At 64.0% G+C, this 14882-nt stretch overlaps 1 protein-coding gene across 2 annotated transcripts; it reads right to left on the reverse strand.

The window, feature by feature from the left end:
- Positions 1 to 3628: 3628 nt before the first annotated feature.
- Positions 3629 to 11996, reverse strand: CSF1 (colony stimulating factor 1). Of its 2 annotated transcripts, none has more exons than XM_072844744.1 (9): positions 11871 to 11996; positions 10544 to 10675; positions 8705 to 8767; positions 8217 to 8396; positions 7772 to 7949; positions 5976 to 6103; positions 5627 to 5682; positions 5485 to 5537; positions 3629 to 5163 (listed from the first exon to the last, which is right to left on the reverse strand). In XM_072844744.1, exons 1-8 carry the CDS (start codon positions 11889 to 11891, stop codon positions 5486 to 5488), a joined length of 810 nt encoding a protein of 269 aa, XP_072700845.1. In that variant the 5' UTR covers positions 11892 to 11996; the 3' UTR covers positions 3629 to 5163; position 5485. The 2 variants fall into 2 exon arrangements, with proteins under 2 accessions (XP_072700845.1, XP_072700844.1); XM_072844743.1 differs by having other exon boundaries at positions 5976 to 6814.
- Between the last annotated feature and the right edge of the window lie 2886 nt (positions 11997 to 14882).

Raw genomic sequence — 14882 nt, forward strand, 5'->3', positions numbered from 1 at the left:
GTACAGACGTCAGCGCGCACCCGCCGGGCAAGTGAGGCCGCACGGCGGCGCCGGGAAGAACGGGCGCGGCGCCGCGGCGCCCCCTGGCGGCGGCGAGCGGGGACGGCGCGGGGGGCGGAGTCGGGGAGGGGCGGAGCCTGGGGCAGGGGGCGGGGCAGGGGACACTAATGACGGAACAAATCCGAATTAAATCACGAAAGGTAAAACAAAAGAACGAGATTTGTCAGGAAAAAGTATTGATGTTTATTCAGGGGAAAAAATTAAATCGGGGGGAAATTTAAAATAAATCAGGGGAAAAAGATAAAATAAATCACGGGGAAAGAAAATAAATCGGGGAAAAAAATAAAAAATGCAGGAAAATGGAGAAATCACGGGGAAAAGTCAAATGACACGGGGTGGCGGCAGGAGCTGGATGCGGCAGACAGCCCCGCGGCCCGTGGGAGCGGGGACACGGGGGGAGCGGCCGGGGAGGGGACATGCCGGGCCCGATCCTGCCCCGCTCTCGCCTGCGAGCCCGGGGAGGCAGAGGGAGGGGGGGGACGTAGGGGTGTGGGGGTGCGTGCTCAGCCCCGAGTGGGTGCTCAGCCCTGGGCGGGTGCCCGGCCCCGAGTGGGTGCCAGCACCCACCAGCACGGCAGCCCCCCGGCTCAGTGCCAGCGTGGGGTCGGTCCGTGACCTCCCCGGCCCTCGTCACCCATCGACGAGGCGAGCGGGGCCCCGAGGTCCCCGGGAATCACCTGCCTGCATCCCCAGCCCTGTTTGGGGGTGCTGGGCCTGAGCAGGGCTGCCTTCCTCCCCGCCTCCTCCTCCTCCTCCTCCTCACTGGGGTCCCCCGCCGTGGCGTCCACGCTGGCCCCTTCTTTTCTGGCAGGGACACCCACACCCTGCCCACGGGGCCACAGATACTGAGGGGCCGCATCCTGCACCACAGCCGGGGCTCAGGGACAAGCACCCACCGGGCACCCACCCGGGACCCTTGAGAGCACCCACACCCCTCCGGCAGCATGCGGGGGGCGGGGGGGTCTGAGGGTGCAGGTGCAGGCAGCGTGCGGGCATGGGTCCTGACCCTTCCGATGGGTGTCCGACTGTCCTGCCCATGCATCTGTCCCCGCCGATGGGTGTCCGTCTGTCCTGCTGGGCATCACCCCACTCCTGGCCCCACCGATGGGTGCTCACCCACCATGCCCAAGCATCACCCCCAGGTCCGTAGAGTCCCCAAACTGGCTCTGGGGACAGGTTTGTGCCTCTGTCCCAGCACAGGCAGGAAGGCAGCAGGCAGCAGCCCTGCCCGCAGGGCACCCTGACCCTGTCCCCATCCCCAAACCCCCCACGGGCAGCGAGGGGGGGTCCAAGCCCCGCTTTCCCGGGGCATTCCCTTAAAATACAAGCTGGGAAAACATCAGCATTTGGGTTAAAACCCCAGGGAGGGGGGGGTGCAGATAACATTTTTTAACCAAAATCGCTGCGTCTGGCCACAAAACGGCTTCTGGCCACCAAAATCCTCCAGCAGCTCCTTGGCCAAAACCCTGTCCTGGACCCGCTGTGCCCCGGGAACCGCGGCCCTGGGGCCCTTTCCGGGCGCCTCTGCCCCGTCAGCAGCTCTGCGGTGCCCGCAGCGGCGCTGGGGGAGGTTTCCCAGGGTGGGCAGAGCCTTCTCAGGACACTTAGGGGGGTCTTGGGGTGCTTGGGGGGGGGTCTTGGGGTGCTTGGGGGGGGTCTTGGGGCAGTGGGACAAGCCTGGGAGGTCCCAGCCTCCCCCCCCAATGCCACAAGCACCAGGGATGCGGGGGAGACCCTGGGTTCGGTGCTGGGGTGCCTGGGGAGGGTGCTGGGGCAGGGTGCCCCTGCTCTGTGCCACCCCGTGCCACCCCATGCCAGCCTGTGCCCGCACAGTGCCACTACCCGGCAGGTCCCAAGGGCCACTCAACCATGCCTTCCCCTCCGCCAGCCATCTTTTCCCCCAAAATCACCTTTTTTCACCCCGTCGAGGCAGCTTTTTAAGGCACAAACACCCATTTTACACCCCAGGAGGGACCCCGGGGGTGCCACCACCCCCCGTGCCCCACTCAACCCTGGGGGGGTGGGATTTCTTTTCCACCCTCCCCTACAAGTGTGGAGGGATAGGGATACGGCTCCGTCTCCCCCCCAGCTATGGGATCCCTGATGTGGGGGGCTGAGAGCAGGTTTTGCCCCCCCAGTTGTAAATTCGGAGGGGGCAGGTATCAGCGCTCCTCACATCGCCCCCAGCAGCCAGGGACGCTCCCACCTCTGTTCCTCCGAGCTCTACCAAAGTATTAAGCTTCCGTCATAGCCTTGCCATCATTCAGCTCCAGAGTTAACGCTCTCTCCTGTGCAGCCAGCTTCCACCTGGAGCCGCCTGCAGGGCAGGGGCTCGCTGCCCCCAGGACCCCCAAGCCCAGGCACCCTGCCCACCCGTAAGAGCAGCCTCTGACCTTAAACACCCCCCAAATCCAACCATAATGATTGTGGCCTGACTCCGGCGGGATATATATAGGTCCCACTTCCCTGGGAAGGGGATGTGGACCTGGGAAACCCCCGGCTGCTGCTGGGGAGAGGAAGGGCTGGGCTGAGTCAGCTCCCCTCGAGGAATCCTGTTTGTCAGCAAACGCAGCAGTGGGCTCAGCCCCGACACCCGCAAAGGGCTCCTGGGCCCCATCCTGCCCTTCCCGTCCTCCCTGGGTGAGCAATGGGGGGGCTTAACCCTGCACCCCCCAACACCGAACCCCTCCGTGAGCATGCTGGTAGGGGCTCGGGGATGGCATCGAAGCCCCCTCGTGCCCCGGGTACCTCCCCGGAGATGCTGGATCCGTGCAGGGGGAGCGGGACACGGGGCTCCCCCGTTCCTGGAAGGCAAGGGGAGCTGTGGGGGGCGGCGGGGGGGAGGAAGGAAATGCCTCCTCAAGCGCTGCCTCTCCAAGTGAAGCGCTCGCAGGAAGCTTTGCCGAGAGCAGCCTCCAGCACGTTTGCGTTAAACAGCTGCTTCCCGACCTTCCGCATAGATTTCGGGGGGCCCCGCCGCCAGCAAGGGGAGCCCATGCCTGGAGCCCCTCACCCCGGCAATGCCGGAGGGCTGGGGGCGGGCTGGGGGCAGGATCCGTCCCTCTGCCCTCATGCCATGACCATGAACTCCCGCGCGCATCAACAGGAAAGGGGGTCAGCGGGGCCGGGAGCCTGACCCCGAGCCCTCGCCACGCCACCGGCCGCACCCAGACCTCCACCCCGAGCAGGGGCTGCAGCAGCTTCCCCTGGGTCCCACCCCCCAACAGCTCCTGGGGACCCCCCCATTGCAGGACACCAGAGCAGCCCCAGTGCAGGGTGCAAACAGGAACCCAGGAACATCCTGGAGCCAGGATGGGGGGACTCTGTCCCCCCCTTCCTGCACATCCCAGGGCATGGGGGCAGCTCCAGCAGGACCCCCGTGTTGCCCCCCAGTGCAGCCACACGAGGGATGGATCCCCTCTCCTTCCCCACACCCCCCAGATGTGTCCGTGTGTCCCCCCCCTCATGAGGGACCCCAGGGCTGGGACGGGGTGGTCACAGGCTGCATCCCCCCCCACCCCATACCCCCCCACCAGCTCCCACACTTACACAGTGCTACACGTCTCTGTTTAATATTATTAAATATACAAGCTGTTTTCTATTATTTTCTTTAAATAGACTTCTTTAAATGACTTTGTATAAAATATTTCAACATTTCATTGTATCAAAAAAAAAAAAAAAAGGTAAAATAAATCCAACACAGATTAAAGGCAAGGTTTCTCCCCCAGGAGCGGGGCCAGCACAGTGTCGGCATCTCCTGCACGGTGCAAATCAGTGCCGAGCCGGTGGCTTACACCAGCAGCGAGTTTGGCCTACTGCAGTCAGGGCTTTCCTCCTGATTTACACTAGTCCCTTGCATTGGAAATCCCTCCTTTTAGCAGTCATAAATACATACATAAAAAAATTAATACTAATGCTTTCTTTAAAAACAGTTTGGTTTGTCCACACTTTCTTCCATCGTATAAAAATAATACTTCAAAACCCAGGAGCAGCGCGGGCCACGCTTCACATTTGGGGCCAGAGGGATGCTGCGGTGGGGCAGGATGCGGCCCGAGCCCGGGCTTTGGGGTATCTGCAGGGCTGGTGCATCCCAAACCAGGCTCTTCCCAAAGCCAGGGAGGGGGCTGAGCCAAAAAGCCCCGGGTACCCGGCTGGGGCTTCTCCACCTCGTTCACCCACATCGATCCAGTCCTTCCCTGGCCCCGTTTCCCTTCTCTAAAGCGCAGTCACAAAAGAAATCCAGTCGCAGGCGAGGCCAGCTCGCAGCAATAACCCTGCAAGGGGGCAGGACGGGCCCCCCGTAAAATAATTCTGCGGGATAAAGACTTTCATCTGCTATATTAAAATAAAACCCTAACGGCACGACGGCAAGCCGAGGCCAGCTCGGGCATGCAGGACCGGAGCCAGATCTCCAGTGGCAGGAGGATGGGGACTGGGACGGTGCCAAGCATCACCCCCAAGCCCGGCCCCGCGTGGGGACACGGGCACCGGTGGGCTTTAAATATTCACAGTGTGAGGGTTGAAGTTGCAAGTCGGGGCTGGGGTCGTGCAGCTCGGGGGGGTGGGAGTCCCGGCAACTTGACCCCCCCCCCAGCATCGGGGATGCTCTGGCTGAAGCCTCAGGAAAGGCAGGGTGAAGGTGGGGGGCGATGGGTGCTGCTCCAAACCCCGCTGTGCTGGGGTGGGAAAGAGCCAGGGGATTCGGGGAGCTGGTCCCCTCCACCTTCAGCCAGCGTCGGCCATGCCCGAGGGAGATCCATCATCCCACATCCAGCGCCAGCCTCTCCGTCGTCCTGCTCCGCACCACGGTGTCACGTCAGCCACCACTGCCGTCCCAGCAAAGTCCTTCGGTTACAGTCCGACACCTTCCAGCCCCTCGCTTCCCAGTGCCCGGGGGTCCCACTCGGGGCACATCCCCCCATCCTTTCATCCCTGCCTGGGAGGGTTTTTTTGCAGTCTCTGGCTGCCGGTGTGGGGCGAGGGAAGAGGGAGCATCAGCATCATGGCGGGACCGTGGAGGAGCCGGTGCGTGCCAAGCCTCCTTCACACGGCAAGGAGCATCCGAATCCGTCCCCCGAGCAGCTTCACATCCCGCCTCGGGCCCTGGGGAAAGGAGGAGAAAGATGAGCTGAGGCTCTGCCAAGGAGGGCGGGGGGGAGCAACACATAAAAACCACAGGAAAAAATACTATATATATTAAGAAAGTGCTGGTAATGGATTAATGGGCTGCAAAACCGCATGCTGGCAGCGCTGGGACGCAGACCTGCTCCTCTCTGTGTCTTCCCACCCCAGCCACCCCCTGCCAGCAGCTGAATTTCCCTGCCTGTGGCCGAGGTCAGTGCCGGTGGGGACGGTCGGGGACTCAACGCTGTCCCCGCGGGCTTGGACTGGAGCCCTCTGAGGTCCCATCCAGCCCCTGCTCACCTTAGAGGTCCTGAGTCTCCAGCTCCGGACATTCCCTTGCTCCCTGCAGTGCCCTGTGAGGGAAAGCCAGGGGGGTTAGGGCAGGGTGGCCGCGGGCAGGGGTCCCTAAAGCCCCCCCCAAGCAGGACGGGGTCACACCCACCTCCTCTCCGGCTCCTCGGGGTCACAGCCTCCATCTTCCAGCGGCCGCTCCAGGACCTGCACGGAGAGAGGGGGAACAGGGAGATGAGCCCTGGGGAAGGGGCTGCAGCAGGGGGGCTCTCACCCCCAACCCATTGTGGGGGGGGGGGATCTCCCAAATAACATCCTCCCAAATGACATCCTCCCACCCCACTCAGCACCACCACTTGTTCCCCCCCATCCCGAAATGATGGGGAAAGGGGGGGTGAACCCACACAGACCGAGAGATGAGTGGGGAAACTCAGGCAGGAGAGGATGCTCGCGCCCGGGGAGGGGGCAGCATGGGCTGGGGGCGGGGGGTAAATCCTTACCCTGGATTTATACTTGTAGAAGAGCAGCCCTCCCATGGCCAGTAAGACAGCCACCACGCTGGCCACCGTGATGTATATCAGGGGCTCCCAGCGGCCCTCCCTGATGGCCGGCTCCTTCCTGCGCTGCTCTGCGCTCAGAACAAAGCCAGAGTCAAAGCTGGGGCCGGCCCCGCCGTCCTCAGGCTCCCGCAGCCGGCTCAGCCCCCAGCCTCGCACCCTCGCCCCGTCACCGGGGCCGCCCGGTGCTCGGCCCCACATCCCTGGGGCCGTCCTGGAGAAATGGAGCTGCATGATGGGCTCGGATGCCTTGGCGGAACGGATCCTGGCTCTGCCGCCTGCCCAGCCGGTGCTGGGGGATGCTGCCGGCGTGGTGGTCCTGAGCCCGCCGGGATGATCCGGGAGGATGGAGGCTCCCTGCTGCTGGGCCGGATCCTGCGGCGGGTGGCCGGCCACCTCTTCGGTGCCCCCCTCCATCAGCTCTCCATCCCCACGCAGGATGGAGACATCCATCGCCATCAGGCTAACGGTCCTGGCCGGATCCAGGAGGGCTTTGGTGCTGTCAGCTGGAGCTGTCTGCTGCATCACGGGGGACAGCACCGATGCCGTGTCACCTACCCCGGCACCCAGGACCTCCTCGGTCCCCGAGCCACCGTCCGTGCTACTGGGGGGCTGAGATGGGGTGTCTAAGTCAGCGAGGGTGGCATGGAGGAGGCTGTAAGGGACCTGGGTGCTAGCGGGTGCCACCTCCCTGCCAGCATGAGTGGCAGCGGAGAGGGAGGGCTGGGTGGCAGAAGGGAGGGCAGGGGACAGGCAATTGCAGTCAGGATCTGTCCCCACACCTGAAAGAAGCAGAGAGAAGAGACGGCCGTAGGGTCACCAGCCTCCAAGAGGGGCACAGCCAGCAGATCCGAGGTCAGGGGCAGTGTCCCCGTCCCTCCCCGCAGCCCCGGGCAAGCGGGTCAAACAGCCCCCCCCAAAAAAAAGGGAGAGCGAAGGTGAAGCAGGGAGCAGGCAGGGACGGACGTGGCAGCACAAAGATGACAAGCAGTGGGCAGGATGAAGCAAACTCGAATCACCAGGTCCCCTGAGCTGATGGCAGTGGTTATCCATGACTGGCAGGAGCCAGCCAGCCACGTTTAACGTCCCCCATGACACAGGGACACGGCACAGCTCCGACACACGGACAACAGCGAGACGTCTCCTCCGCAGGCATGCAAACACACAGCACGGGCGCTTGCAAAAGCATGGACGGCAACCCGGGTTCTTCCACCCCGGTGGGCAATGCTCTCCCCGGGGAAACTGAGGCACGGGGCAGTTGAAGTGACACGGCTGAGGTCATGCAGCAGGTTGGTGGCAGAGTGGTCCCAGCACCTCGATTTCTCCGTGTTACGCCCAAGCCGGGCACGGGGGCTTTGAGACGGAGCCGAGCCTGACGCCTCCAGCCGGGCCGATGGAGATGCCTCCTTATTCCCCCTCAGCATCTCTCTCTGGCCTTGTTTCCAGCAGGATTCGGCCCAAATCCCACCTCCAAAGGGTGGCCAGCCCCTTCTCCCAACCCCGGCTCTCCCCAGACACAGATGCAGAGCTCGCCAACACACCGCCAAGGCCACCCCACGGGGATGGCCACCAGCCGAGCAAGAGAGACGGGGACCAATGCAGACACATGCCGTGCCCACGGTGCCCACGTGTGCCCATGGACGGGGACACGTGGCTGTCAAGCTGCTCCATGCAGGCAAGCCCAAACCCCCCAGCCCGGCATGGGTTTGCCGGGCAGAGGCAAAGCCTTGGCATCTCACCTGGTGAGGATCCGGCCTTCCTGGGTCCTAAGCAGGTCCTGCGGTAGACCTGGCTGCAATCCTTCTCGAAGGTCTCCTGGTTCTGCAGCAGCTGGTTGATGTCCTGGAAGAATTGCTTCACCAGCACCAGCATCTCGTAGGGGGAGGTGGTGAACTCCTCGAAGCACATTTGCGAGAGCTGGAGGAAGAGCCAGGCTCAGCATCGGCTCCACAACCGTGCCGGGCACCCGGTGTCACCGCCACAGGGTACCACGCTGCACCCAGGGCAGGGTTTGACCCCCGCCATGGCTCCCTGTGTCCATGCACACCCCATCTCCACTCCACTTCAAGGTCCTGCCCACGCACCCACCCCGGGATGCTCTGGACACCCCATTTCACTCCAGGATGAGGACTCAGACCCACAGCCCTGCAGATCTGGCACCCCACGAGGCAGGGGACACCGTACCTTTCTCTCCTCATCATCCTCCTCCCTGATGCAGGGGTCAACGTTCTCATCGATGCGGCTGTACATCCTGCGCACCATCTGCATCTTCTTGGCGTTGGACGAGTTCTCCTTGAACTCCGTTCGCTCCAGGATCTTGCCCAGCAGAGGAAAGGCGGCTTTCACGTAGCAGACGGAGTCATTCTGCGAGGACACAGACCCCCACAAAAAGTGAGACTGGTTACTGGCTGGGCAGAGGCAGCAGCACCCATTCCGCTCGGCCTGGGGGAAACTGAGGCACAGAGCCACAAAATGCCTTTCTACAGTCCTGTGGGCTGCCCAAGCTGGGACTCGACAGCCACCTGGCCAGGCAGGATGGGTCCCTCCTGGGCTGCCTCCCGCAAAGAGGGACAGGAGAGGGGAGATTGGGGACCCGGGGACCCCCCCGTGCACCAGCCAGCCCTGGTCCCTGTCCCCGTCTGTCCCCCGGCACCCAGCGAGGAGCCACTCACCAACTGCGTCTTATTGATGAACTTGAAGGAGACCCTGCCCGGGTGCTGCATCTGGGTGTCAGCCTGGAAGGAGAGAGCAGGATGTCACCCCGCGGCCCTGGGGGGATAACACAGCGGGCAGGGGCAGCGGAGCCGACACGGGCACCGCGAGGGCACGAAGGGGTGCCTGAGCCCCCCGAATCCACAGGGCTGGGGGGTTCTGCTCCCACCCCTGCTTCATCCCACACCATCCTCCTCCTTGCACAGACACTTCCCCAGGGTTGAACCTCTGGCAGGGTGAGCCCAGGATCCCTGCTCCCCATACCAGGGATGCCTGCCTCCCCCTGCCTGCTCCCACCCCGCCTCTCTTCCTCCTCCTCCTCCTCCTCCTCCCAGCACCACAGCAGAGCCCAGCCCTCCTTGATTCTCCCAGGATCTCCCCTGCACTGCTCGCTCCACTAAAGCCGGGCTGCAAAAGAGCATCCGGCCATGCAGGAGGTGGTCGTGACACCGAGGTCACGTATCCCCCAGCATCACACAACGCTGGGGTCCCACACACAGCGCTGCTGGCTCCCCCCATACCACAACCCTTTCCAATGGAGGTGAAAACCCACCCCAAACAAGCCCCCTGCCTCTGGGCCGGCATCCCAGGCTGGGAGGGCGAGGGCTGCCAGAATTGCCGGCCGGCAATTCTGGCAGCCCTCGCCCTCCCAGCCTGGGATGCCGGCCCGGAAACAATTGCTCCATTATGCCGCAGGGGCTGGAGCGAGGGCCAGCTCCTCCGCCAGCGGGAAGGGGCTGCAATCCCCAGCAAGGAAACCACGATTTCCACTCAAACCTGCTCCATCCCTTTTCTCCCCCCAACCACGCACCCACTTTTAATCCCCAGGGGTTGCAAAGCAAAGGCTCCCTGGGTATGTGGGGTGCTGGGGCTGCGGGGACAGCTCAGGCAGAGGAAGCTGAGCTTGCATACACATCTGCCAGCTCCCGGCACCGCAGCTCAGTGCTTAAAGAGGAAGAGGTAAAGCAAGCCCGGACACAGCAATGCAAAGCAAGCGGGTGGCGAGGATTCGGAGGCGCCGCTATCGCCTCTCGCCCACGTACCCCGCTCACTGCAACAGCGGAATTTAATCTGTGACAACTGTGCAAATCCCTGTGTGCCCCGATTCCCGTTTCTCTCCCAAGCATCCGCGTGATTCCCCGCTCGGAGGTGAGCCAAGGGCCAGGGCGGGATACAGCCCCAGGAGCTGGGATGGGGCCAGGATTTGCCTCCCTGTGGGGTGGGTGCGAGGACCCGGAACTGCCCACGCGGGATGAAGGCACCCATTGCCCCAGCCCGGCTGGCTCCAGCACGGGGCTAGCCTGGCCGGCGGCCCTCCTTGCTGCCTGCCACCCACCCACAGCCCCATTGCCAGCCCAGCTTCCAGGCAAGCAGCTGGACTCAGGAATGCAGCCGGATTCCTCGGCTTAACCCCTGCGCAGCCGCCCGGAAAACACCACGGCCCCACGGCTGGTCCCCTCTGCCGCTTCCCCATCACCCCTGCACCCATCCAGCCCCACTCGTGCTCCCTTCTCAGCCACACTCCTGCCAGCTCCCGCTTCCCCTCTTCTTCCATTTCTCCCACTGGCACTTTTCCGTGGCCACCCTTGCTAAAGCCACCACGGTCCGTCACCCCCCCGCCCCGGCGCCCGCTTGTCCCTCATGCCCACAGATGCTCGGCTCCTGGGTACCACCACTTTGCTGGTGGAGCTGAAAGTAAGCCGATTTGCTGATTTTCAGCCCTAAATAAGGGCTGATTGGCACTTGCCCGGCCCCGAACGAGCCCTCGTCCCACGGCAGAGCCCAGGGAGGGCACTCACCAGCTCTTCCAGCTCGGCCAGGTGCTTCTCTGTGATGATCTGCTGGCAGTAGCTGTTCTGCTCCGTCTCATGGATGCTGCAGACCAGGAGGAGGAGGAGGGATGACAGCAGGGTGCAGCGGAGCAGGCACACCTGAGCACGGCAGAGCAAAGGCTTGGAGCAGGGTTAACACCCCCCCAGGCCCCTGCCCTTCCCCAGCACCCCCCAGAGCGGCCACCTTTGTGGTGGACAGGCCTTGACCACGGTCCAGTGGGATAACCCCACCACAGTCGTCCAACCCCACGCCCATCCCCATCCTGCTATTTTTAGCAGTGCCAGGTCAGCAGGGAATTTCCCAGTGCCCGGCGTGGGGGCTGCGTGGCTGGTGCCCGGTCTGGCACGAGCCTGGACATGGCTCTCGGCCACCTCCGCAGTCCCCATCCAGTCCTTGTTCCCTCTCCCGCACCATTTCTCTGTCTCTCCTGCAAGTCTTCTCCTCCGCCCTGGCTCCAGGGAGCTATCTGACACACTGACCCACCCATCCCTAAAAATCTTCTTCCCACCCTCCGGACCCCCCCAGCCTCCAGTCCCTGCACCCACCGGGCTCTTTCCATGCAGCGGCTCTGGCATCACCCCAAATTCCCTTCCCAATCCCCCTGCAAAGAAGCAGGGAGGCCCTGAACCGTGGTGGGACCCCGGTGGGCAACGGGGCTCGTCCCAGGGCCAAGGGCCCCCGGGGTGGGGATGGAGCAGACCCCCGGGGTGGGTGCGTGTGCCCCCCCCCCTCCCCGATGCACTGGCACCGAGAGGGTGCCTGGGTGATGGGGCGGGGGGGGTGGGGGGGGGAAATTTCCCTTGGAGGTTGTCCAGAAATCCTCCCCTCTTGTGAAACTCCAAGATGCCGCCCGGGGCCACCGCCGAGACGCGGCCACGGCTGGCCGGAGCCTCACCCCGCCGGGGACGGGCTGGAGCCGGGGGACGGGACGGGGCTGGAGCCGGAGCCTCTCCCCGCCAGGTCCGGGAAGGGGCTGGAGCCGAGAACCGGGGCGGGGACGGGGCTTCACCCCGCCGGGGGCGGGAGCCGGGCCGGGGCTGGAACCGAGAACCGGGACGGGACCCTCAACCCGCGGGTCCGGGAACCGAGCCGGGGCTGGAGCACCACCCCGCCGGGAGCCCCGAAGAAGGGATTCGCCACGTCCCCCTGCGTGGTCCCCCTGCGTGACCGCGGCGGGGGTACACGAGGAGAACCGGGGCTGACGGAGCGGCGGGGGCTGCTCCCCCCGGGGACCCCGCACAGGTGGCAGCGGGGGAGCGGGCGGGGGGGCTGTAACGGGAGGGGCCGCCGTACCTTGGCTCCGAGGCGGGGCATGGGGGCTGCCGTGGGGCCGGGGCTGCGGCGGGGCCGGGCGGTGCGGGCGAAGCGGCGGCGGGGCCGAGCGGGGCCGGGCTGAGCCGCCGCTGCCGCCGCGCTCGCCTTTATAGGGCCGCGGCAGCATGTGGTTTATGAGAAAGGGCTGGCGGCCGGCCAGCGCCCGCGGCTCGGCTCGGCCCCGCTCGGCTCGGCTCGGCTCGGCTCCAGCCCGGCCCCGCTCGGCTCGGCTCAGCTCCGCTCCAGCCCGGCCCGGCCCGGCTCGGCTCGGCTCCAGCCCGGCTCGGCCCCGCTCGGCTCGGCTCGGCCCCGCTCGGCTCGGCTCGGCTCGGCTCCAGCCCGGCCCCGCTCGGCTCGGCTCGGCTCCAGCCCGGCCCGGCTCGGCTCGGCTCGGCTCCAGCCCTGCTCGGCTCGGCTCGGCTCGGCTCCAGCCCGGCTCGGCTCGGCTCGGCTCGGCAGCCTTGCAGCGCTGGGTGCTGTGTGCGCGACCCCCCCACCCCCTGCACCATCACACACACACACGCACGCACGCACGCACGCATTGCACACCCCTGGGCACACGCGCTTGCATGTCCACGCGTGCCCCTGGGCACATGCAGACGTACACACGTGTATCTGCACATATGTGCACGCGCCAGGGACGGACGGACGCACACAGCCCCACGCATGTGCACGCACACCCCTTGGAACACGGACATGTGCGCACACGCTTGCATGCGCAGCGCTTGGGGCTTGCACACACGCACACGCACACATGACTGTGCAGTGCTGGGGCTTGCACACATGCACACACATACATGACTGTGTGCGCAGCGCTGGGGCTTGCACACACGCGTACACGACTGTATGTGCAGTGTTGGGGCTTGCACACATGCACACATGACTGTGTGTGCAGTGCTGGGGCTTGCACACATGCACACGCACACATAACTGCGCAGCACTAGGGCTTGCACACATGCACACGCATACACGACTGTGTGCGCAGCGCTGGGGCTTGCACACACGCACACATGACTGCACAGTGGTGGGGCTTGCACACACGCACACGCGACTATGTGCAGCGCTGGGGCTTGCACACACGCACACGTGACTGTATGCACAACGCTGGGGCTTGCACGTATGCACACACACACGCTAGTGTATGCGCAGCGCTGGGGCTTGCCCACGTGCATGTGTATGGTCACGCCTGGGCACTTATACCCATGCACACACACACACACATGCCCTGGGGCTTGCACACACACATGTGTGCACACTTACCCTCAGGCACATGCACACACACACATGACACCACATGTGGGTGCATGCACAGACCCCACACCTGCATGGACAGACATGCAGGCACACCCACGCACGTACGCACACGCCCACCACCCACAGACACACTGCATGTGTGCGCACAAACACACGCCCAAAGTGCACGCACGCATAAACTCCGACATGCACGCACACTTGTGTAACCCGGCAGCTGTGCATGCCCACCCACACGCATGTGTTCTGCACACGCAGGGTTGCATGTTCATATTTGCGCACAAACCACAAACGCACCCCCCCTACACACGCAGGGGTGCACCCACGATCCCATATGCAGCACGCGCAAACACGTTCACACGCACACCCCAGTGCATCGGCGATGCCGATGCCGACGCGCAGCCCCGCTGCAACTTTGTGCCTTGCTCCTGGTCCGTGCCGTAAGTTTTCCTGCAGAAAATCCCGCATGGGTTTGACAGCCTTCCCCTCGCAGCACGTGCCCGGTTCCTCCCCGAAACCCCACCGCCTGCAGCCCACCGCAGCCGAAATGCCTTCGAGAGACGTTTCTGCTGTGCAGAGGGTTGCGGGTGATTCGGGACCGGGGTGCCCTCGCCGTGCCGGGGCTCGTGGGTGCACTGGGTGCTGGGAGCAGCGGCGGGGGGGGAATTTGGGGTGTCAGCGTGTGGGAGCAGGGCAGGAGTTGAGGCGTCGGGGACAAGAGGATGGTGAGAGGCCCCAGGGTGTTCCCGCAGCGGCCAATTCAGGCTCCTTGTCCTATTGCTGGTGCCGGGCAGGCAGCAGGCACAGAGGTGTGTGAATGGATCCGTGTGCGTGGGTGTGCATGGACGGATCCGTGTGCGTGGATGGATCCGCATGTGCACGGACGGATCCACATGTGCACAAGCAGATCCCTTTGCATGGGCACGCATGGACAGATCTGTGCGCACATGTGTGCGTGGACAGGTCCACGTGTGCGTGGACGGATCCGTGTGCGTGGATGGATCCACGTGTGCGTGGACAGATCCATTTGCATGGGTGTGCACAAAGGGATCTGTGAGTGCACGGGTGGATCCTATGACTCTATGATCTGGGGACAGATGTGGGGACAGAAAAACCACTGGCATTGAGGCGCTGGGCATGCAGAAAGCCCCGTCCTCTGCTTTGGGGATTTTCCTGTTTGCTGCCTGTTTGTTTGCAGGCGACTGGAAACAATTAGTTGCCACGAAGTGAACTGTTGCCTTGCAAAGTGTTCGTCACCCCAACAGAAGCAGAAAAACAAAATACTCCTCAAACGCAACTAGATGCAAGCGGTGGCCCCGGGCTGCAGCTGTGACCAGGGTACAGTGACAACGGGACCGCGTGTCGGTGACAGCCGCCACATCCGAGCTTCGAGGAAGCAGCGGTATCTGCTCCCCGGGGCCGGAAATGTCGACGGGGTTTCAGAAGCTGCCGAGGGTTTTTCTTGGAGCTGAGATAACCCTAAGCAAGCGGAGGGTCGAGATCGGGGACCTGGCAGAGGAACGATGGGGATTTGGGGTTGGGGAAGAGCTGGGAGCCATCCGGAGATGGGGACAGCAGTGACAGCCCTGCAACGGCATCAAATCTGCACTGGTTTATGGGTGCCACGTGTGTCCTTATCACCCATGGGTGGCTCTTAGCAACTGCACATGGATAAATATTGACACTGAGGGCGATGGGATGGGGGGAGGAAGAACGCTGGGGTTAAAAATGAGCAGTACT

This window comes from Ciconia boyciana, chromosome 23, assembly GCF_034638445.1.
Source record: "Ciconia boyciana chromosome 23, ASM3463844v1, whole genome shotgun sequence".
Classification (NCBI taxonomy): Eukaryota; Metazoa; Chordata; class Aves; order Ciconiiformes; family Ciconiidae; genus Ciconia; species Ciconia boyciana.

Excerpts from the sequence above, each read along its gene's own strand:
- CSF1 (XM_072844743.1), bottom strand. The coding sequence starts at position 11,891 with ATGCCCCGCCTCGGAGCCAAG. Across the intron at positions 8,768-10,543 it reads TGGCCGAGCTGGAAGAGCTG|GCTGACACCCAGATGCAGCA; the intron begins GTGAGTGCCCTC and ends CTCTCCTTCCAG. Across the intron at positions 5,538-5,626 it reads CCCGAGGAGCCGGAGAGGAG|GGCACTGCAGGGAGCAAGGG; the intron begins GTGGGTGTGACC and ends TTTCCCTCACAG.